The sequence below is a fragment of the Athene noctua genome, chromosome 21, assembly GCF_965140245.1.
Source record: "Athene noctua chromosome 21, bAthNoc1.hap1.1, whole genome shotgun sequence".
In the NCBI taxonomy this organism is placed as follows: domain Eukaryota; kingdom Metazoa; phylum Chordata; class Aves; order Strigiformes; family Strigidae; genus Athene; species Athene noctua.
Window position 1 is genome coordinate 10,955,016 of NC_134057.1, and position 21,762 is coordinate 10,976,777.

Here is a 21,762-nt window from a genome sequence, read left to right on the forward strand (position 1 = left end):
ACTATAAGATTTTTGCCTTAAAAATGTAATGACTTGGAAATCATAATACTGTAACTAAATAATTCCCTACTTTTTAATACCTCGTTTACGGTTTTTTTTCTTTCCCACAGTCTTTGAATAAGTTACTAATGATCAGTTTTATTGTTCAGTGGTGTTCAGAATTATTTGATGCTCTATAAATTCGGTCTCTGTGTTTCTTGGACTAAATTAGGGCACAACAGTAAAACCCGTGTTTCTTCCTCCTGATTTTTATCCCTGTCTTATAGCAAAGCCAGAAGCAAGTCAAAATTGAATACTTATTTTATTTGAACATACGCAGGTTCACTGCATGTTGGTTTTATCCATATAAATTTGCCTCAAGCTCATCAGGTAAAAAGAGAAAAAATAACAGGATGGGGGTTCTGTAATTGTTCTTTGTTCCTCTGTGTACAACATTATTTTTGTGTAGTGATGCCCAGATTAAGAGATTTGAACTAATGTACTTATGTGCTCTTGGTTACTAAATTATGCAGGTGCTTCTGCATAGCCTGCTAAATTCACTCTGGTTTTTACGATTCAAGCAAATGAAGATCAAGAAAAGGGATATCTCAGCTGTGAGTACACAATTCTATAAAACCTCAGAATTTATTTTCTCATTTCAGAAATGTATTGGCTGCTAGTCTCCATAGAGTTCACTTTTAGTTTATAAGCAGGAAGAAGTATGATTAATTTCTGTTCTCTTTTTGCCTTTGATCGGGAATATTTTTAGCTGTAAAGATTGTTTTTTACAGTAGCTGAACATTTTTATTATCTGAGCATCATAAACACTGTTTATCAGTATGTTATAAAGATAATTATAACACTTTTTTTTTTCCCCCTCTAAATTCAGGTGTTAAATTCTTGCAATAGAGTTCTGGAAAGTACAATGGAAGACTAGACTGTATGTAGTTTCAAACCTTTTTGTCTCTAATACATAAAACAAGGAAATTATACTGCACAAAGATTTGTTCTCCTAACGATTACAGTCTTGGCAAATCAAACTTTCTCTCATGGTTGTGGCTATTGTGTAGTTCGTGGAATATCTTCACTAATTGCACTGGTCATGATTGGCTTGACAGCTGGGATTTTTGTATTAGCATTACAGGAGGACATAATGAAAATAGTGTGGGTAACTTTTTGCACCAGTCTTTTAGGCAAGCATTTTTTTCCCCATAACGTTGCTTCTTAAAGTGACCACAGGATGGTGCTATATCCTAAAGATAGAAAGATCCTGTTGTCAGAATGGTTTTGCTAACTGAAAATAAGCTCTGTTGCCTGCCAATAATAAATATCGAAATTGTATCGTTTATGTATGATTATTTTTTATCTCTCTATAAAAATGTGTTACTGATGAATTTGCATCAGTGCGTAGGAACTGAAACAGCCGTGTCCAGTGACGTGTCTGAGCACTGGCCAGGAGGAGATGGGAGATCATTTTTAGTTGTTTGCTTTGTTGGAATTTTCAGGATGGAGAATAACAATCTTCTCAGCAAGTCAGGAGCTGAAACTGCTTTGTAGCTTTATTTCAAAAGATACATATTGTCTGCTCGTCAAACTGTTGTCTGAAGTGCAATGTGTATTGGTACCGAGGTGGGTTTTTTTAAAAAGTTTGTGGTTTAATGTTGATTCGAATACAGGTAGGTGGGGAGAAAACCCCTTAACAGCAGGATAGAATTCTATTAGAAAATGCAACCTTAAAAGTGCATAAAATACATAATTTACCTCTTCATCAAAAATACTGGAATTCCTAAATGCATTTCATTTTGGCAAATGTGATTGTTTTAATATTGTTTTGTAAGACATCGGGTAGACAAGGAAAAATACCACAGTAATTGAACTTTTCTAAAATGAAAGCCTGTAGGATATTTTATTTGACAGAAGAAAAGCTTAGGATGTGACCAGACGTCGTCATCGTGAGATTTTTGGAAATTCAAAAAAAAATTTCACAGTTCAGAAATTCTACTTTATGGTTTACTCTAATTATAAATTTATTTTATATTCAACAATGACAGCAGACCAATGAGCTTAGTTTTTGCTGTTAGTTTCATTTGCTTGCTTGGTTCTAAACTGTTTATTAAATGCTGAACTCTGGGCTGAATTCATTATATTCTTCAGGATTATCTTAAGAAATAAACTGCATTTTCACCAGTATTTTTTTTTAAATTGTTGACATTTTCCTATTGTCTACATGTAGATGTAATTCATCATAACAATGCTGTATTATTACTATATTTTTGCAGCGTAGTGGAAATACAACACAGGCCCAGAAACAGACTTGGGCCGTTTCTAAGGTCCTTGCTCAGAAATACTCAGGGTACATCGTACTGGGTGTGATCAGTCTCTGCTGGTGTTCATGCTGGGCACAGACTGAAACACTGGAGTGAGTTGCAGAAGTTTCCGAGACAGTCTGTGACTCTCTGTGGTCCACAGAGAGCTACAAGGTAAAATTGTCCCAGCTTCTTGTTTTTAAGCTACTGTTCACAGAATATGAGAGCTGATAGGTATGGTCCTGCCTAAAATCTTTTCCTTGCCAGTGGTGGGGATATTTGCCATGGGAGGATGCTCTCTTGCCAGGGGAAAGGAGGAATTATTTGTCTTATATGTGAAGGAAGTCCCACAAAATATTTTTCTAATTGGGTGCAATTCTCACAGTGGAAGGATTTGGGCATGTGTGTGCTGATGCATTTGGAGTCCAAACCATTAGCTTATGACTTGAAAGAAAATCCCATTGCTGCTCATATGCAACCAGTCAAAAGCCAAACACTTCCAGAAACGAAGCATGAAGGCAAATCTAGGGTAGTGCTATGTTTAAACACATGCAGTAGGGTTGGATACATCACAGATGAAGCAATAGTGAATTGATCCATTGCATCTATGGAAAGATACCCAAAATGTCAGTATTCAAGTTTTAAATATTAGGAATCCACCCATTGTTGTCCCAGGCGGACTCCGTGTCACTATAGAGCCCTGCAGCAATTCGAAGCATACTTTCTCCCCCTTCTCCATTTCTGCCACGGCAAAAGTAGTCATGGTGTTTCCATTTGGTGTTTTCCTCTGACTACTCGAGAGAGTTCTCTTGTACCCACGGCTGAAGGAGAGTTGTCCCAATGCTGGTCCTGAACTAAACTCCACAGAGACGACAAACAGGTAGACACCTTTGTGCGGTGCTTTAAAGTAGCCATGTTCAGGGAAATAGCTGTTTCCATAATTGAGGTAAGTTTCGTTAAACCTCAGAGTTTTTTCTTTATCCTTTCCTTCTGAGAATCCCACATGGAATGCCACCAATGAGTCTGAAAAAGAAAGAGGAACAGGATTTTAACAGTAAGCACTCGTCAGCGTGGGAGGTGGGGTGAAGCCCTGGTTTCTCTGTGCCCGTTTGGAGAGCTAAATGCCTGAAACGGATACGTGCCTGGAGTTAGATCAGATGGTTCCCTGGAAATAGCTGAACCGCTGCTCTTGGAAAAGTACAAGGCTGAGACCACCCAGGAAAAAAAAAAAAAAAAGGTAAAGAAAGTATCACGCTTTTGCTTGTGATTAATTAGTTTTAAATACATTCTCTACTTATTCAGTCTTAATTACGGTTTTGTGGCACAGATGCCTGAAGGGTCTGATTTTTGCTCTGTTGTGGACATTTAACAAGGGCTACAACACAAAAGCCAATGGTAAAGCTGTGATGGTTGTAATTGCCAGGTGGTTACGGCTACCTGTTTACAGGGAAAAGGAACTGGCCAGTCACAGTGAAGCATAAGCTGAAAACTGGTCTCTGAAGCTTAGCCTTAAGAGAGAGCATCCCTCTGGTCAGTCCTCCCTGTTCCACTTGTGCAGGTGATGGCAGTTCATTTGTCTGCATTAGGCAGGATTGGGTGCTTTGAGTGTGAGACTCAACCAGGAAAAAAAGAAGCAAGACCAGGAAGCCCAGCACTCCCCACCAGCTTCAAAAGAGAAGACTGCTACTACATTAACGTGGGCATCTATATAAACAAAATTTGTGTTCTAAACATCTGAAGTGAATTAGTTTAAGGCCAGTTTCCCAGCAGCTATAACGGGTGTGATTTTATTGGCCTCGAGCAAAATGCAGCAGTGTATCAACTTGATTCTCACGCAAAACTGCTTATTTTGATGAAGGGGGAGAATGTAAATTATCTCAGAATTTCTCCCTCCAGCATCCTACGAGATACCTGACTGGTATCAACTAATATACTCCGTGTGTGGAACTTCTAGCAGGGCCCAGAAAGAAGCTGGACCTGCACACGAGCAAGTAAAAGAAAAGAACCCACCTTTTTCTAAAAGTTCTGTCTGCACTGTATTTTTTCCACTTGTCATTTGCATATTTTCTCTGTGCTTCTCAGACTTTTTCTTGTCTCTTTGCTTGCTTTGACCTTTCTGTTGCCTTCTCCCTTTTCTGGTCAGCATTGACTGAATCTTTGCAACATCCAGACTTATATTTGAGGCAACTAATTCTTCATTGCTTCCAAATAGCTTTTTAAATATCAGTAGATGTTCCTCCAGCTTCTGCTTGATGGTTGCTAAATCTGCTGAGAGAATTTCCACAGAAATGTTGAGTGGCTCAATTACATTCACTGTTGTATGATTGCAGCAGAGATTCAGGTCACTTCTGGATTCGTGCCTCTTGATCGCCAAGCTCAGGTGTTTGATATCGTTCTTCAGAGTCATGATATCGTTATAAGCTGAGCTATCCAAGGAGTCCTCTTTGGCAGCCTCATGGTTAGGTTCCATGTGTGCTACCATGCTGCGTTGACTGCTGATTTCATCTAGAGTCGAGGATGTTTGTGTTTCTTCTTTAGGATGCTTAGGAGATGTATGAGCATCGTGATTATTTTGTTGACCTCTCTCCGAGAGGTGAAACCTTCTAATAAGAGATTCTAAAGTCACATTTTGTTCTTGGAGTTTATCTGAGATATGTCTGAGAGATTCTTGCAGCTGAGATACTGATGATATTAGGATACTAGGATCTTCTTCAAACAAGACTTCCATAAATTCTTCTCCCAGTAAAGCCTCCAGTGCTGCTTCATGCCGCATGGCATCTTCCAAAAGAGAGCCGAAGGAACTGTTGAGATACTTGATGTGTCGATGAATTTCCTCATCTTTCGTCTTCAGGAGGCCTATGTCTTCTGAAAAACCTGCAACTTGTGACTGAAGTTGTCTGTTTTCTTCCTGACGGAGATTAAGGGACTGATAGATAGATGGAAAAGCTGAGGACAGCTCTTCAATTTCATTCCTCAAGAGATCTCTAAAAACTGATTCCAAGTGCTTCATATCCTTTAAGTTTGATTGGGTGCCTTCAAGGGAATATGTGACATTCTTTAAATCTTGCTCCAGTACATCAGTGTCAGCAGATATTCTCTGGCAATTACATTCCTCCATGTATCTCAACACATCGGAATAGTTTTCCCGAAGATTTGAGAGAGTATAGTTGAGCTCTGATATCTGCCTTTCCATTGCTGCTCTGTTTTCTTCCATAATAAGTGATTTCTCCATTAAAGTTATTGTAAGATCTTCTGGCCTATACTTTGAGATATTTTTTTTTAACTCCTTAAACCACCTCTCTAAAACTTCGATATTCTGAAAGGCCACATCTGACTCCATGTAAAGTTCTTTCAGCTGCTTTGCGTGCCCTGCCAGAATGTCGTTTATTTGCCTGATGGTTAACTGGGTATTTTCATCTTTGGGACCGTGATGTGAGGAGAGTTCAGTTAAATCTTTTTTCAGAGTCTCAAATTTAGTTTCAAGATTGTTCTGCTCTTGTTTTATGTTTGCTATGCTGTTGTTCAAAGCTAAGAAATGGGACTGCTGAATCCTATGAAGCTTCTTGAGCTTTGTGTCAGTATCTGCTTTGATCGTGGTGAGATTGTGGTGGATGCTGGCCTGCTGCACTTGCAGTTGGTTCTCTATATCTCTTTTCACCTGACTGACTTTGACTATGTTTTCTTGTACTTTTGATTCAAACTTAGTTCCCAGCTCCTGGAATTCCTTCTTGGGCACAGTGCTCTCTTGAAATCGTTCTATGCTTTTCTTGTTGGCTTCTACATCATGGGACAGGTTTCTTACAATGTTTGAGAGGTTCTGTAAGCTTCTGTTGAAGTTTGCCCACATTGGGCTAAAATGCTTCCTTAGAAAATTCTCCACATGGGGAAACAAAACTTGCCGCAGAAACCTTTCCTGTAGATCTGTTAACACAGTTTAAAAATAAATAAATGAATAAATTCTGCTTTTAGAACCCATCTTAATCTGACCAGTGTAACTCAAGTATGTATTTTTCTACACTGCAGTCTCATTGCAGTCTTACTCCCCAACATCTGACCACATGATAAATTTTGACAATTGCAGAAAGAGCCTAATTTTAAATCAAAGTTACTGTGAAGCACACTGTGTCTTTGAGTCTGCAGACAATAACTTAGATACGTATTGACTGCCCCATTTAAGTCATAAAAAACCCCTCCATTTTGAAACTCCTGGACAAGCAGTTTTGTAAGTGGCCATAACGCCTATTTTTACACCGGTTAGCTGGTGGGCTCTTGCTTGTTTGACTGTCTCAGAATGTTGTTCTTTTTCTGATACTTCCTACAGTGTACCTTTTACTTCACAAAGTTATTCAGCATCTTAACAGCTGAATATTCCAGGCCAGGAATAAATAACTTGAAAAATCTGTGTGAATTATACTAAGACTTGATTTCTAACTGTAATGTTCAAACTTGAGCACCTTCCAGGTTCACTGAGGGCAATAGTCTCTATCATTGGTTTACATTAGTAGGTCAAATTCCGTGACTTTTTTCCCAGTCCTATGTACAGCAGGATCAATGTTCCAGAGAAGGGTGAGGGGTACATATTTTACCTACACCAGTCTGATACCCTGCACGTCAGAGTTTATAGCATGAGTATGGAAGAGAACAAAACCCAAATCTAAACTCTGCATCCCCATAGAAGAGAAGGAGCCATAGAAGCAGAATAGTAAGCTAACAAATTTTAAGAATAATAAACCTCTTTATTCTGTGGTTATTCTGGAATTCTCTAATTCCAGAAAACTACAACAGAAATCTGCTTTTCACCTCAGTTCCCATTTCAAGTTACTCTTGAATTTGGTTCATTCATTTGTGTTGGGATTGTGCCCATTTTTTTTGTCTCTTTAGAAGCAACCAGCAGACCAAGGAATATCAGGGTATTTTTGTTTTCAAATTTTCTTACTGATCCGTGTCATTTTACAGGGCCTATTGGCTGGCTGATAATTCTGCATCAGACCTCTCACCTGAATTGCTCTGGTTCACTTCTAACACCATGCTTGTACCGTTGTTTTCAAATATTCTCTGTAAGTCACCTAAGTTGCTGACTGCTTGATGAATATCACTTTGAAGATCATCCAGTAAAGCCTCATGATTTTGAATGATTTCCAACATTTCTCTTGAATCCACTGATGTTGACACTAATCACAAGATTAAAAAAACAAAGTCATGCAATGGAGTGCAGGGACCAGGCAACAGGTATTCCTACAAGACCTCTGAGAACACCTGTATACTTCTTGCTCTGAAAATTTTGCACTGACATTTGGGGGATTTGTTGATTTACAGCACCTTAACTCACAGTTTCTCTGCAAAGATTTTTTTTTTCAACAGTGATAGAAACATATTTAAATATTAACAGAAGAACTTCAGCCATGCTAGCCATGATGGCAGTAAAATGCTCTTCTTTTGAAATCTTCCCCATGCCATTAAAATGTTCTGGAATAGTAAGTCCTTTCAAGCCACTGACTGAAAGGTTAGCAAGGTTTAACAACCCAGAATAAAAGGAGAGCAATTGGGGTGTTCCACTAAGGAATCAGAAGCATACTGGGTCAGCTTCACAGCTGACTCTCACTGAGGGCCCCCTTAACTGATGTTATTCCAAACAAACACCTGCTAATCTGAGCTCTAGATTTCAGAGTGTACACTAAGAGTTGCAGAAACCGGTATATCCCACCTGTGCCATCCTGGGGGCCTCTTACCCTCTGGCGTTACCTTTGACTTTTAATGTTTTAGTGTAAAGCAACTGGTTATTCAGTGCTGAGAGCATGATGTAAAAATGACTCTTTCAGAGCTGCAGTACCACCCTGAAGCCGGTTGCTGGGAGATACTCGATAGCGCTGCAAGCCACACCAGTTCCCAGAGAGTGAGGAAAAGTCCTTGGATACTGAGAGTGGTGCGACAGAGTGCCTGAGATGTCCACGGTACCTCGTCATAATAATAATCTCAAGGCTATGAGGTAGCTACTCTAAAACAGTGTTTTGAATAAGTTGTTTTTCCGGTAGACTTGTGAGCAAGCATGGTGTGCTTACCTGTGAGTCCACTTAGCAGAGCAAGGGGTAAAATATCCGTGCCATTGCAAGGTTAAGGCTCTGTACCAGCTGGATGCTCACCAGGTATGGCTGATGACCGGCCAGCATACAGCTTGGAAACTTGGGATGCTTTTATGTCTCAAGCATTGATGTAGTGTTTTAACAAAAGCCCCGATTTGTGCCAATAAATGTAGTCGTGTAAGAGCTTTCCTGAACACTGCTTTCACTAGAGATATTGGCCATAGTTTATCTTGTTAAAATTGCAGCTTAAAAATACATCTTTTTTTCTGATCACTGGCTGAGAGGTAAAAGAATAGCAAGCAAAGTAATTTCAAGCACATACTGTGGTTTGAGAACTCCTCTTCTTCCCGTCCTTCAGTTTGATTTCCTGGCACCAGAATAAAACTGGGATCTGCAATTGAGAGGTAATACATCTGTGAAAATGTTTTAGGTGCTGAAACTACTAGAGTTCAGCACGGCATTGCAGGGTAATGCCCTGTGTAGTGTACCTGCTGTGGAGACGGGCCTCTGTGTTTCCTGGGGAAAGAACATCTTGTCTGGAGGATTTACTTTGCCTGCGGGGCAGCGCTGGCACACAGCGCTGCTTAATGGTAGTGCTGTGCAGTGGGGTGGGGGGTTAACTTGTGCCGAGTTACTGCTCCTACAAAATAAGTCTATTGCAAATAGATCCTTTTTTTTTTTTTTTTCTTTTTTTTTAAGTTTTGTCAAAAGATCTGCAAATTCCTCTTCCTTATTCCACGGTTACCTGAACATTCTGCTGGCACCAACACAGCGAGTGATGCTGTACAAATGAAGAGAGAAAGATGGAGCAGCTGGTTTTGGTCAATGAGGGTGGAAAAGGAGAGACTCAACTAGAAGCACTGCGTTTGGTAATAGCTTTCCAACATGATAAATGTAGGTCAGGCTGAGCCATTACCTGGAGATAAATCTGTGAAGAAAAGCTAAACCCACAGAGAGAAAACCAGGCACTCCTGTTTTATCTGTGGCGTCTGTAGGTGAGATAGACAAGAGATTGTGTGACAATTTTCACACAGATGTTTGCCTTTTTTGTTAGGGTTGCCTATATTGCTAGAGGGGATTACCTTTTACCTGTTTAAATTCTCTTTCTGCTTTTGGAGTATTCTTTGTTAAACCCTGCCAATGCCATATAGCACTCCAGTTTTTAAACCACACTGTCCTCTCTCTTGTAATAATGACGGAGCTACACACACAATTACTCAGCAGTGCAAATTGCTGTAGTAGTTTAGTGTATGTGAAGTCTATGGCTAGAGCTTCTATGGGAGCGACAGTCTGGGCTGTTGTTGTTCTTGCAGAGCTGCTCCCCCTTTTGGAACGGGTGTCTGTGGGCCAGGGTGAGCAGAGGGGAGAGGGGATGCTGCCTGCAGGGCTGGAGCTGGGTACCTTGTGATGTCCCTGCCCCGGGGGGCATTTCACGGACTAGCATTGCATCCTGGTGTCACCAGTTTCTGCCTGGAATGAGGCATTCCTAGATGGACTTGTCGGGCAAATGAATACCTTCCTCCGTGTGTGTAAAGATCACAAAGCTGGTACTAGCACAAAAGTAGTTAATGCTGTTAGCTACTATTTGCAGGTAATTGCAACTGCTTCTTGTTTCAAGGTATCAGTGATTTGGTGATAGCAGACCAACGAAAATAAGGCAGCAATTCTCAAAAACAAAAAAAGGAAAAACAAATAGGCAGATTTATTTCTTGCCACTGTGACTGGCATATAGTCATCAATCCTCACGCTCGTTCTCTAGCTCTCCTTACCACGCTGTTCACAGTCCTTGCCAATAAATCCAGGGCAGCATTTCCACTGCAAAGACTTCAAGACCTTCTGTTTCACTTGATAGACTGGCTTCAGAGCTGTCCTGTACCTGGGGAGTAAGGGTCTGGGTGTTAGATTGTGAGTTCCTGTCAGCTGGCATCGCTCAGGGTACACCCACTGACTAGCAGCAGCCTGGTGCCAAGATGACTAACGCAGAGCACAGGTAAGAACTTTGCCACAAACTATCGCTGCTGCCTAGTAGAACATTTAGGGAGTCCACAGCAATTTGGGTTTTTTTTCCCCCTATATAAAATTGCTGTAAGCAGGGTTACTGTTCACAGCAGGTGTGTGAGCATTCTTACCAGCAGACAGGCTGTACCCACTGCTCCGTGAGCAGGCTCCAATGCTCTGCCTCACGCTTTATTGTTCTTCAGTAGATTTTTTTTTATTTGTTTCTGGGCTGTGAGTGCACGTTGGTGGCTCACAGTCAGTTTTCCATCCACTACTACCCCCAAGCCCTTCTCCTCAGGGCTGCTCTCAATACTTTCAAATACTTTTGAAAACATCATTGAGATACTTCAGAGAAAATTCTGTTTACTTCAGATGTTTTATTTAACATACTTACATGATCTTCTGGCAGTGTGGTGCTCCATTTAGACAGGGCTGCTGGGAGTTGACAATGTACTTCTCCTTCATGCAGGCTTCTATGTACGTTACCAGCCGGGACTGCAGGAGGGAACACCAGTTCCTAGTGGAAGACAGACATGGGAAAGGAATTTGAAATAGGTTTTTTTTAAGTGTTTGCTTGTAACAGCGCCAAAGAAGAGTGAAATGCAGAAGGGCCTTCTATTTTTTTTTTTTTTTTTTCCCCTTAGGGTTCTTTTTTTTTCTTCCCCAGCTGGATGATGAGGAAAGTGGAAAATGCATGTTAGCTTCTCCTTCCACTCCTAGTTAATTTGTTTTCATTTGGGATATTTATCTGAGTTTGTTACTAAAGGGTTGATTGTCTGAACTTTTTTGATGCATTAGTTCCATTTCCAGCCCTTTCATTTAGCAGGAGAAATTTCCAACCCGTGATAACCTGCAGGTTAATGTCACTTTAAAGATCAAATTGCCTTTCTCGGCATGTTGCCATTTCGGATGCCTAATGACTGACTCATCAGGTTGAGGCAGACTGCTGCTGAAAACTTAATCTGGCATAAACTCCATTAATAAACAGTTGTCTTAAGTATTATTTTGCAAGATAATACAGCAGTTATTTTATTAACACATTATTTTATTAATTTTATTAATGGGACTAGCTTTGAAATCATGTCCCTCATCTTTTACAGGAAAACAATATTGGGAAAATTAAGGGCTTAGTTTTATGCTTCTTGGGTTTTAGTTTTATCCTTCTAGCAAGGACAAGTGAGTTTTACTAGTCTAGTAAATTTTTCAAGTCAAAATCATATAGGCATCTATTAATCCCAGAGTGTAAAAACCTATTAGCATCTGATTGATTAATAACTGCAATTATTGTTCATAAACTACGCGTGTATTCAACACATTTCAGATAGTGTGCTTACAGAAGTTCACCACTTAAGCACCAAGGAGTCCCGCCATTCTCTCTGGATAGTGATGAGTAGAAAAGGGATGTGACAGTTTTGTTTGGCCAAAGAAGCTACATGGAGTCAAGGGGTTCCTGCTCGCTCCCTCTTTAACTCTGGCTAAAACCTTCTGAGGAAGAGTCACTCAACCGGTAATTGCATTTTACAGATGATCTGTCTTAAAGGCAGTCAGGAAAGTTTTAATGCCCGGGAGTAAATCTGATAAATGAGCAGGTGCTATTTTCACATGATGGGGGTTTTCCCCCCCTCTGTCTGGCCTCTTTCGGGGTCTGGTGTTCTGTCACCAGTAGAACAACATCCAGCATCTTTGCAGCCTTCACTATGAGTCTTAGAGCTTGCTGGTGTCAATCTGTGCAGCGTATCTGTTTAAATGAAGCCTGGATAAAAATTAGAAGTCATATTATGTGTCATTATGCATGTTATTAAATGCTTTTCCTGTATGAAATCAACACTAGTTTCTCAGAACAAAAGTGGTATCAGACCTTCTACCACACTGATCATGTCAGTTGGGGTATTTAGAGGCATCCTTGTACTCCAAAAGCTTGTCAGAGCTCGTGTTGTAACGGAGTAGAGCTCTGGGTGGGGGGGAGAGCTAGGTCTGATAACGAACAGCTAAGCTTTAGGCAGTAGATTTTAAAATGGCAACACAGGAACCAAATCTCTGATAATCAGCATGTATGGAAAAAGTTTGCCTCTCAGAGAGAGTGGCAGAAGCAGTGGGGAACTGAGTCCTGCCCAAAAGCAGAAGCTGTGGCCGGAGCAGCCTGGCAGGGAAAGGGGAGGAAGGTGCAAGGAACCGGGGAACACCGGGAGGCACGGGCAGACCCTGGGCTACCTGTGAGCAGCTCACCAGGCTCGCTGGCACATAGCCCACCAGTTTTGTGAGGTGAGTAACTCTGGAACAGAGACCTGATCCGTGCTTGTCTTTAGGCTGCCCTCTCTGACGTGCCTGGCAAGCCATAGCTGGGAGTGACTTTTTCCCTTCAAATCGTCTCTGCTGTTTTTTCTGGGGAAATAAAGTCACCAGGTGCTACTACTAGAACTCTCTGGCATCACTGCTGGGTGCAGCATCTTGGGTCTGCCAGTGGGATGCCTGCCAGGTCCAGGCAGGGGTCTGGAAACATCCTTTTAAAATGGGATTCTTTGGCTTTAATGTTTTGTTCTTTCCTAATGAAAACAATCCACTCCCCATGAATCATCATCTGGGTTGATTTGTTTTTCTCACCATACACAGCTCCCAAACGAGTTCTTTTGAGTCATGTCAGCCATACAAATCTATACCAAACACGTACGTGCATCAACACGTGCGTGAGCAAGGATGTGGCATCGTGTGACTGAGTACTCTCCCTGTATTGCGCATGTAACTGCGCACACGCTTAACAGAGAACAGAAGGGTTCCTTCCCCAAACCTGGTGATGTGTTGAAGGTATCTGGTGGGCTTCCCACTTGTAGAAAGGGGTCATGTTGTATCAAAAATTGAATCGGTGGTTGATTACCAACTTGATGCCTACTTTGGGCAGTTATTAGTATTATGGGGAATGAATAGCTTGAAAAAAAAGGGAATTTGATAGACTCTCCATAAAAACTTCCTTTAACAGTGATCACATTTCTTTGCCTCTGGTTTTCTTTAGTGCCTACTCGTTAATTCTCTCCCTTGATCTTAAAAGCTTGTTTGTGGAGCTGAAGGGCTACCTATTGTCATGTTTCAGTTTTAATCACAAAAACTTTTAGTGGTTTCACGTTCCATGAAGCTCATCAAAATTTATTCTTTCATTGGATAAGTAAATAAGGCCTATCTTTCCTATCTGTAATGTGTCCAAAGGTGAAATTATATTGCAGTATTTTTTTTGCCCTTCTTGTCAAATTTTTTTATAAGGAAACTGCTATCTGCAACTAAAAATGCTCCTTAATTCTATTAGCCTCGAGGGAAGAAGTGTCATTCTTTAACGTTAAGTGGCACAATGTAAAGACTGAGAAAGGCTTGACCTAAAGCTCAGTGAGGTGAGCAGCTCTTCTTCTGGCACCAGTGGGCTCTGCATCAGACTGTGACGTTCCACAGGACTGCTCTTTCACAAATAGCACTTTCTTTATTCAGCTGGTCTCTGGAACACAGCAGCTTTGTGTTCTGCTTCTACAGGGTTTTTCCCATCTTTGAAATCATGTCGCTTCATTCACTCCATGAATATATAGCCAACTTAACACTCTCTGCTTTTATTCTCTTTAATACAGTTTCCTTTTGATTCAAGCTTCTGCTGCCAAGGAGAGAGAGGAGGAGAAAGAAGTTGCTCATGTAAGGAGAGCAGAAGAGCTTTCCAGTCTGGTGAATGGTGAAGTTTATCACAATACTGCAAGTTAGAGCAACGCTGGCAGGGACCCTACCAAGTTCAGGGCTACAGATGTTTCAGTTGTTTTTCTATTTTATTAAATCTCGAGCAAATTATAGAATTTTAAAAATTTAGTAGTTTTTTTTAACATTCTTTTTTTTAAACTAGAAAAAAAGCATCTGAAGAATTTCCTTTGCTAGACTAGGTGGTATTTTTCCCAGTTTTTTTTTCTGATCTCCTTATTTGAATGAACTCTTCATCTGCATCCATCCACTTTGCCTTATTTTGAGGCAAGTGTATTCTACTGCCTGAGGTTAAATACATCTGGCGACAAAGCATTCTGTATTTAAATAAGATTCAGCAAATTTAGCTTAGCACAGTCTCCTTTTATTTGAACCTTTTAGGCCTTTACACTAAAAACTGATCTTGAAAATTTTTTGGTTTTATGTTGGATAATATGTCAGCTTTTACTGAAACATAGCAAAATGCAGGCGGTTTTCGCTCTGATTCTAGGGTTTGGCCAGGCCTCCTTATATAAAACAAAACCCACAGAACCAGGAGATAAAGCAAGGTTCTGGTCTGCAGTAATTATCATTCTGCCCAGATGAATATGGGGTAGTTTCTTTTGTCTTACACCAATTGCAGCAGGATGGGGAGTGTCAGTAATGCCCCCCAGCTCAGCCAGGTACTTAATTTTTCTTAATTACAGTTCTCACGACTGACGCTGCAATGCATAATTTTAGATGCTTCCTAGGTCAGTGGAATTTTTAGGCCTGAACAAAAGCTTCGGGACTTCTCAGGACATTGTTTTTTCCACAAGTTTTGTTATTCCTTTGGCTGTACTAGTACAACTGAGTTGTCCTTCACATCAGTTTCCTCAGGTTTCTGTTCTCAAGGAAGCCAGTTTCTATAATTACTTTGAAAACTGCCCAGCTGTTTCTGTGGTCGCCACTGACAGGGTGCAAAACTTTTCAGGTCTGTAGCACTTTCCTTTTCTACACAGTGTAAAAGGCACCAGATAAGCAATTATTGATGCTTAAATGTGCTACAAGATGATAATAGAGGACTGTGTTCTTCTAATTTAAACAAGTGATTTTCAATTGACTTGTACAGAATGACTCCTAATTTATACCAGTTGAAGCAGGAAAAAAAAAAATGAGGCTTTAGCTGTGGAATAATCTAGGTTCTGCTTTTCTCAGTGCAAAATTCTCACTGACAAGAAAAAGCAGCCTCCATAAAACAAAGGTAAAATACCACATTTAAATTAATCTGAACTAGGACTATGCACATCAGTTTTCAGGCAGGTGTTTCTTTGTGTCTGTTGTGGAATGCAGAAGGTGTTCAGCTGCCAGAAAAGGTGCCGGTTTCCTGAGGAAACATGGTATGCCGCTGGGATTTTAATTTGCACTGGTGGTCTGTCAGTGAATTCTCCTGCTCTCCCTGAGCGGCCAGGAGCCCTGTGTTGCAGTTGGAGAGCAGAACCCCAGGTTTCTCTGCCTTTCCCTTAGGATGAGCAGAGCTCCCTTTCGGAGTCTGGGATCTTCCCGTCACTGATCCTAGGAACCACTCTGGTTTTCAGTGGGGTTTAAGCAGACTGATTTGTAGTTTACCCCAACAAGCTGGGCTGAAAAGAGTGGCAGTGGGAGTTTCAAACACGTGGATTTCCACACGGTGCTGGAATTGTTCCAGGGCCATAAGTAATGCTGCTTGGATGGCACTTTTATCCCAACAGTAGTGCCAGTTAGTCTGTTATCAGCCAGGACTTGTCCTGCGGAACGTCCTAAAAACTTAGTGCAGTGAAGAGCTTTCTGAGCAAATCCAGTCCTGAACCTGCAGCCTCCCTGGGAGCAGGAGCTCAGGAGAAAGCAGGCTTGGCTGGGAGCTGGTTTTGAGCCAGATCCAGCTGTCCTACAACCTACTTCAGCGAAATAAATGCAAGAGGTTTTTCCTCTTCACAGAGCATCCACAGCCGTTACCTCATTTATATTGTCCTTCCCCCAACAGAAGCTCTGCAGCCTGTTCAGAAAGCAGCTGACATGTGGATTTCATCTTTTGACTCCTGCAGACTTAAGTTCACCCCTAGTACAGCGTGCTCATTCCTTTGTCAGAACTTGCCTTGGAGCAGGAATTGCAGCCAGTGGCCGCCGGCTGGCATTGCTGTGCTGATGTCAGCACCTCGGAGATGGGCAGGAGGTCAGGCTGGGCCTCGGGGTGCAGGCAAGGCTTGCCCTGATCGTGCTTTGGGTAGGCATTGTTCAGGGCTGCCCACTGATCCAAGGGGTATTGACCCACACAAGTGGGAAGATGTGGGATCCACGTGGAAATATGCTGACGGTGGTTCTGTGGCTGTGCTGAGTCGAGAGATTCATTGCTATTTGCTGGAAGAATGAATTGCTGCAGCTGGCATCAATGAGCTGGGAAATAAAAAAATCCTTTGGGCACAGAGGGTTCGGTAACACCTGTACTGCAGGCGGTGAAGCTGTGTCGCTTGCATCAAACGTGCTAAAGGGGAGCCATTCTACCTGCAGCCGCTCAGCCAGAGCCAGACATCAGAGAACTTCCTGAAGTCCTGAAAGGAGTCAAGTGCCTGACTTTGATGGGAAACCATTGCCTCTGTTAATGAACTTGGCACTGTGAAAACTATTGTTGAGCACTCAATGGCCCTTCCACTAGTTTGCAGGATGTCAGGGGCTGAAGATCCCATTTAGTTGCGTTTCATCCAAACCTGTTTTATATTAAGCATATGTTCTGTGCCCCTTTGTGGGAAATTTCAGTATCCTGTAAGCTTCCTAAGAAAGTCCCTGTCTAGTTTTGAAAAAATAGATGAGTCAGAGTGAAACTGCTCTTAATTAAACCAATGGATGTTTTCCTCTGAAAGCAGACCGAAAAATAAGCGATTCAGATGGAGCATTGTTCTGACTTTCCTTAGCATAAGACTGATTTGGGTTTTCTCTGCTTGTCTACACTTTGGGGGATAGTTGTTCTGCATTTCGACACTCTGGGTAATCACAAAAAGAGGCCTGCTGCTTTGTGGCTGGCTGAGGGCTGACTTAGAGAAAGTGTTTCAGTGAGATAAGGGTGCACCTGGCTGACATCAGGGAGCCTTCCTCTCATTAAGGATGACTTCACAGAATTGTGTGTCCAAACCTCAAAGTATATTAATACAATTAAGGAGTTACTGAGGATCTCTGCCTTTCCTACTTATAGTTTAGATAGTGGGGTTTGGGGATTTTTTTGAGGTTTGTTTTTTCATTTTTTTTGCAGACATGTTGTAATTTTAAGAAAAATCCTGATAGATGACAGGCTGGGTGCATGTTTGTGGATTAAAGAGAAAGAAGGAAAACTAAACTACCTACCCAGCTGGAGGGCAAACCCAAAACGGGGCTACTTGGCAATGGTTACGCTTTTGGAAAGACAGAGAAGTTCTGATAGACTTTGTCAGAGGTGGGGAAACCAGCTTTAACTGCTCTGCTCCTTCCCATTTCACCACCACATTCCATTTCTCTCTTACTAGGTGAGCTATCTGTTTGAGGACCAACTCTGCCAGTGTGGTTACTGAGGAGGAAAGTTAAAAATAACCTCTGCTTTTTCCTGAGATTATTTTTAACCTGGAATGCTGAAGTGATCTGGTTTACAGAGCTGCTTGACAGGCAGTCCGGGCCGACTGCGGGTACAGGCACCTCTGGGCTTTGCTGTCAGACCCAGCGTGTGATGGGGTTGTACCTTTTAGATGCCTCATTATCTTTTTTTTTTTTTTTTTTTTTTGTGAAATAGGAACACTAAGTGTATGAAATCTGAGTTGTCAGTCTGACTTCTTGGTGTTGCAGGCACGTGGGTTAGATTACGGTACCGAGTATTTGATGGAAGAAGCTCTAAAGAAAGAATAATCTCCCAGGTGGCTTGTCAGTTTAGGACAACTTTTCACCAGCTATCAGGTGTGTCATCCACACAGCAATTGTCAGGACAACAATAGTGGTGTATTATCTCATTGACTGACTTATCCCTTTCAATATGCCCTGATCAGACAGCAGTTGAATTGCTTACACCTAGTGGTAAGTATTAGAGGAAGTGATGAGCTAATGCAAAGCTAATAGAAGCTCTTATTCCATATTTACTGTGTCAATTTTAGAACTTCCACACATGTGGTCATGTCCCAGGCACCTTTTCAAACCTCATTGTAGCTGCCTGTAACAACAGGGTGTTCCTGTGACGTTCTGCATTAGGCATCTGTTTTATATGGGGAATGAATCGTGAAAATGTATTTATTATCTATTTTGGCTGTTATGCATTGAGTATTTTTGAAATTCAGAACCTGTTTTTTCATCTTCCATTGCTAAAACAAATAGTCCAGCAATTTTACAGTACAGACCTCTTCGTGTGCTTTCATTTCACTTTTAATTCTGCTGAAAGTTTGGGGACACGTGGGACACATTTACCTCAGCCATAGAATAAAATATCTAAAGTCAAACTGACCAGCTCATGTGAGGCACAGCTGTTAGGGGGAAAAGAAGAACAAAGGGTGATTTCCTTTGGAAAACTGGCCTCTTTTGATAGTTTTGGTTTTGTAAGTAACATGTACAAACACTTGTCCACTTAGAACATGCAGAGCTTCTCCTGGTCACTCAGGTACCAGCAACAGCTGAGATATTAAGCTGTTGCACAGTTCTTCCTCTAAAGAATATTTGAAACAAGAGGACACATTTATCTTTTTTTTAAAAGTCACCTAAAGGTCAGTACTTCTTACTGATTTTCTTATTAGAATAATCTTCTTGTTCTGAGCGGAATTCATCAGTAAAGTAACATCCAAGCATTTGACTGGGAGCTAATGAGTCATTTCACCTTACATGCTGAAACAGAAACCAGAGGATTCTGTCTGACTAATTACCTTAGACATGTTAGTCATTATGGTCTCAATTATCCAAGTAACTGCAGTAAGAAAAATACTACTATACTTTTTTTTTTTAATCTGATAATATTTTGTAACAACCACTATTGCTAAAACATAAAGAAAATAGCAAGAGGTTGCAAAAAACCATCATTTTTGTTAGAAAATGATGAGAGTCAGAACTTTGTCTCAGAGAAAAAGTTAGCATAGATTTTGGTTGGTTGATTGGTTGTTTCCTAGGTCTGAAAATAAAGTATTTGCTTATTTCAAAAGCAAACTAGAAGTGAGACAGAGTTTTGGTAGAAAAGTATTCTCCACCACCCTGGGCTTTTTTATGGCATTTGTCTCCCCATATCTCTTAATTCCTGAGTAACTCCTGGTGCTTTTCTTCTTACTTTCCCCTTTAGAGATGTAAGCCCAGTTCCTCAGTGTTTTTTCCAGGTCGTAAGTGACACTTGTAGGGAGGAAATACCAGATTCATGACAACTTTTAGTCTCTGCAAAGCAGGATGCTCCAGCCATGAGCACCTGATGTGTGCTTGAGGACTTCAGGCTCTGTAGATACCTTGCTTCGACCATGTTCAATACTTTGAGAATTTGGGGTGCAGTTACGAGGGGAGCTGTGCTGACCCTTCTTACTCACACTCTCCCTCCTCACTTTTGGACCTAATTCTTCTCAAAGTCTTAGATTTATTTCCTAAGATATACCAGCTTCCTGGGCTTGTGTGTACTATAAATGTGATGGCTCCAGCAAAAGAACAAATTCCGTCAAGCTACTGCCAGGCTACATTTTGATTGCCTGTAGTCATCAACAGAGCGCTATAATTGGGAAGAACATTATGATTTGAATCATGATGAAACTATCTCCATAAAAGTAGGAAGTATTTATCTTCTTGGAAGGAAATTAGGGTGAGTAATAGCTGGTGCTGAACTGAACTTGAACACAAGCTGGTGCTGAGCAAAGTTACATAGCAAAGGAAGAAATCCCTATTAGGACAGTAATTTTACAGCATCTTGCTGACCTCTACGTGCATCTTTTCTATATTGCTGAATTTTCATAGTACGTATAGATTCCAGAATGTTTTTGGCATTTCAGCTGACAATCAAACAACTACCACCTTGCAGTAGAATGTTGAAGTCCAGAGGGCCACTTAGACCTCGTTTTCTTCCTCTGACAGTGTCTGAAATGCATCAGCCAGGAGTTGGAGAATTAACAGTGCATGTCGTTATCGAACACTGCCCATTAGGAAACTGGAAGCCAACACTTACAGGCTTTAGAAAATGACTTAATGGAGAGTGGTACGGATTTATGGGAAGATGTAGCATGAAGGACAAGGGTGTTTTGAGACACTCCCCATGTTACATGCAGAAGGGAAGCGTTAGTTTTACATGTAGATGATATTAGAAACAAGATTGCAAACTTTAGTTTGCATGAAAGGGAAGCATGACACGAGCAAGATTTTATAGTCTCTTTCCACCCCCCCTTTTTCCTTCCACCCAGAGCATTTAAAGGGAAAAACAGCAGAGCATCCTAAAGCACTGGGCTGTGGCCAGCATGGCTGTGCTGTCTCAGCTCTCCCCAACAGGGCTCTGCAGCACCCGGCCGTCAGCGCTATGAAAGATTCATTCCCTGTCATGCTTTTCATCTATTTTAAACATTTGGAGACCTACTTACGTGCCCTGTAAAACTTACAAAATTCATAGTGTTTGGAAACCTTTGTAGTGAAGCAACATGCCTTTTCCACTCAGGATGGCTGCTCTCCTCTCCTGCTATAGTTTATATCAAAAGCATTCCACTGTCATGAAAACCTTTTAGGCAGGTTGAATCTGCAGTCGTTTTCAAACTTATTTATTAGTCCTTGCTTTGTTATATTTACCCCTCACTATTTTTATTTTGCTAACATCCTGCCATTGTCTTTCCCTCTCTATTTCCTAGGCCCAGGTCTGCAGCCAGGCACATTCTGATGATAGGCACAGCTTGCCATGATCAGCAAAAACAATCAGCATAGGTCTGTGGTAAGAAAAAGTCAGTAAGTGAATTTCCTCTAGTTCTGCTTTGCCAGAAATAGCGTTTTGGTTTATGGTGTTCCAGCAGAGTTCTGTCTTCACATCTGCCAGGTGTGTCCAGACCCCTAACCCCATCCTGCTCTCTCAGTCCAGTCAAAGAGCCGGTCCCAACTTTGGTTTCATTTCCCACAAGCAATTCAGCTTTCTGTAGTTAAAACATTTATCCTGTCTGGATAGAGATCAATCCCTAAAATATATTTTAATGAGAAACTTCTATTGAAAATGGTCCTTTACCAACAGGATATAAAGGTATCAGACAGGATTGCACTGCCATTACATGTAAAGCATTGGGGTACTTACCCATTTCGGGACGGTGGGCTGGCAGCTTCAAAATCCTCTCTCTCTTCCTGATGTGAGGAGATCACACTGGAAGGGTAATCTGGAGTGTCTTCCCTGAGCCCTTCTGCCTCCCAATAACCTTCTTTCTCGTGTGGCAGAGGAGTTCTCTGGGGGTATGCAGAGGTCTTATAAATGTGTGGCTTTGAGCTGTGCACTGAACCATCATGATATCCATGATGGGCTGAGTGTTTGACCAGCTTTGCCAGTCCTATTGCGTTACAGATGAGCAAAAGCTTCACCAGCATTGTGGGGTTTTTCCCACCCAGTTACACCTGTCTCTTGTTCTCTTCTCTGAAGCTCAGCCTGGATTAATTCAGGAATGCCCTGCAAATATTCTTTAACTGGAAAGTTAGAAGAAGGAAGGGAAAAAAAAAAAAAAAAATTGTAACAAAGAGCGGAAGAAGTTTTC

At 41.3% G+C, this 21,762-nt stretch overlaps 1 protein-coding gene across 3 annotated transcripts; it reads right to left on the reverse strand.

The window, feature by feature from the left end:
- Nucleotides 1-60: 60 nt before the first annotated feature.
- On the reverse strand, nt 61-21,700 carry MMRN2 (multimerin 2). Of its 3 annotated transcripts, XM_074924403.1 has the most exons (7): nt 21,315-21,700; nt 10,758-10,880; nt 10,135-10,241; nt 8,688-8,756; nt 7,283-7,456; nt 4,296-6,206; nt 61-3,308 (listed from the first exon to the last, which is right to left on the reverse strand). In XM_074924403.1, the coding sequence occupies exons 1-7, from the start codon at nt 21,596-21,598 to the stop codon at nt 2,920-2,922; spliced, it is 3,057 nt and encodes a 1,018-aa protein (XP_074780504.1). In that variant the 5' UTR covers nt 21,599-21,700; the 3' UTR covers nt 61-2,919. The 3 variants fall into 3 exon arrangements, with proteins under 3 accessions (XP_074780504.1, XP_074780505.1, XP_074780506.1); XM_074924404.1 differs by lacking the exon at nt 7,283-7,456; XM_074924405.1 differs by lacking the exons at nt 10,135-10,241; nt 10,758-10,880; nt 21,315-21,700 and adding an exon at nt 8,854-10,119.
- Between the last annotated feature and the right edge of the window lie 62 nt (nt 21,701-21,762).

Bases quoted from the DNA above. Each gene is read 5' to 3' on its own strand.
- MMRN2 (XM_074924403.1), bottom strand. From the start codon at position 21,598: ATGCTGGTGAAGCTTTTGCTCATCTGTAACGCAATAGGACTGGCAAAG. The intron at 10,881-21,314 runs GTAAGTACCCCA...GTCTTCCACTAG, and splicing joins AGCCCACCGTCCCGAAATGG to GAACTGGTGTTCCCTCCTGC. The intron at 6,207-7,282 runs GTGAGAGGTCTG...CTGTGTTAACAG, and splicing joins AGTGAACCAGAGCAATTCAG to ATCTACAGGAAAGGTTTCTG.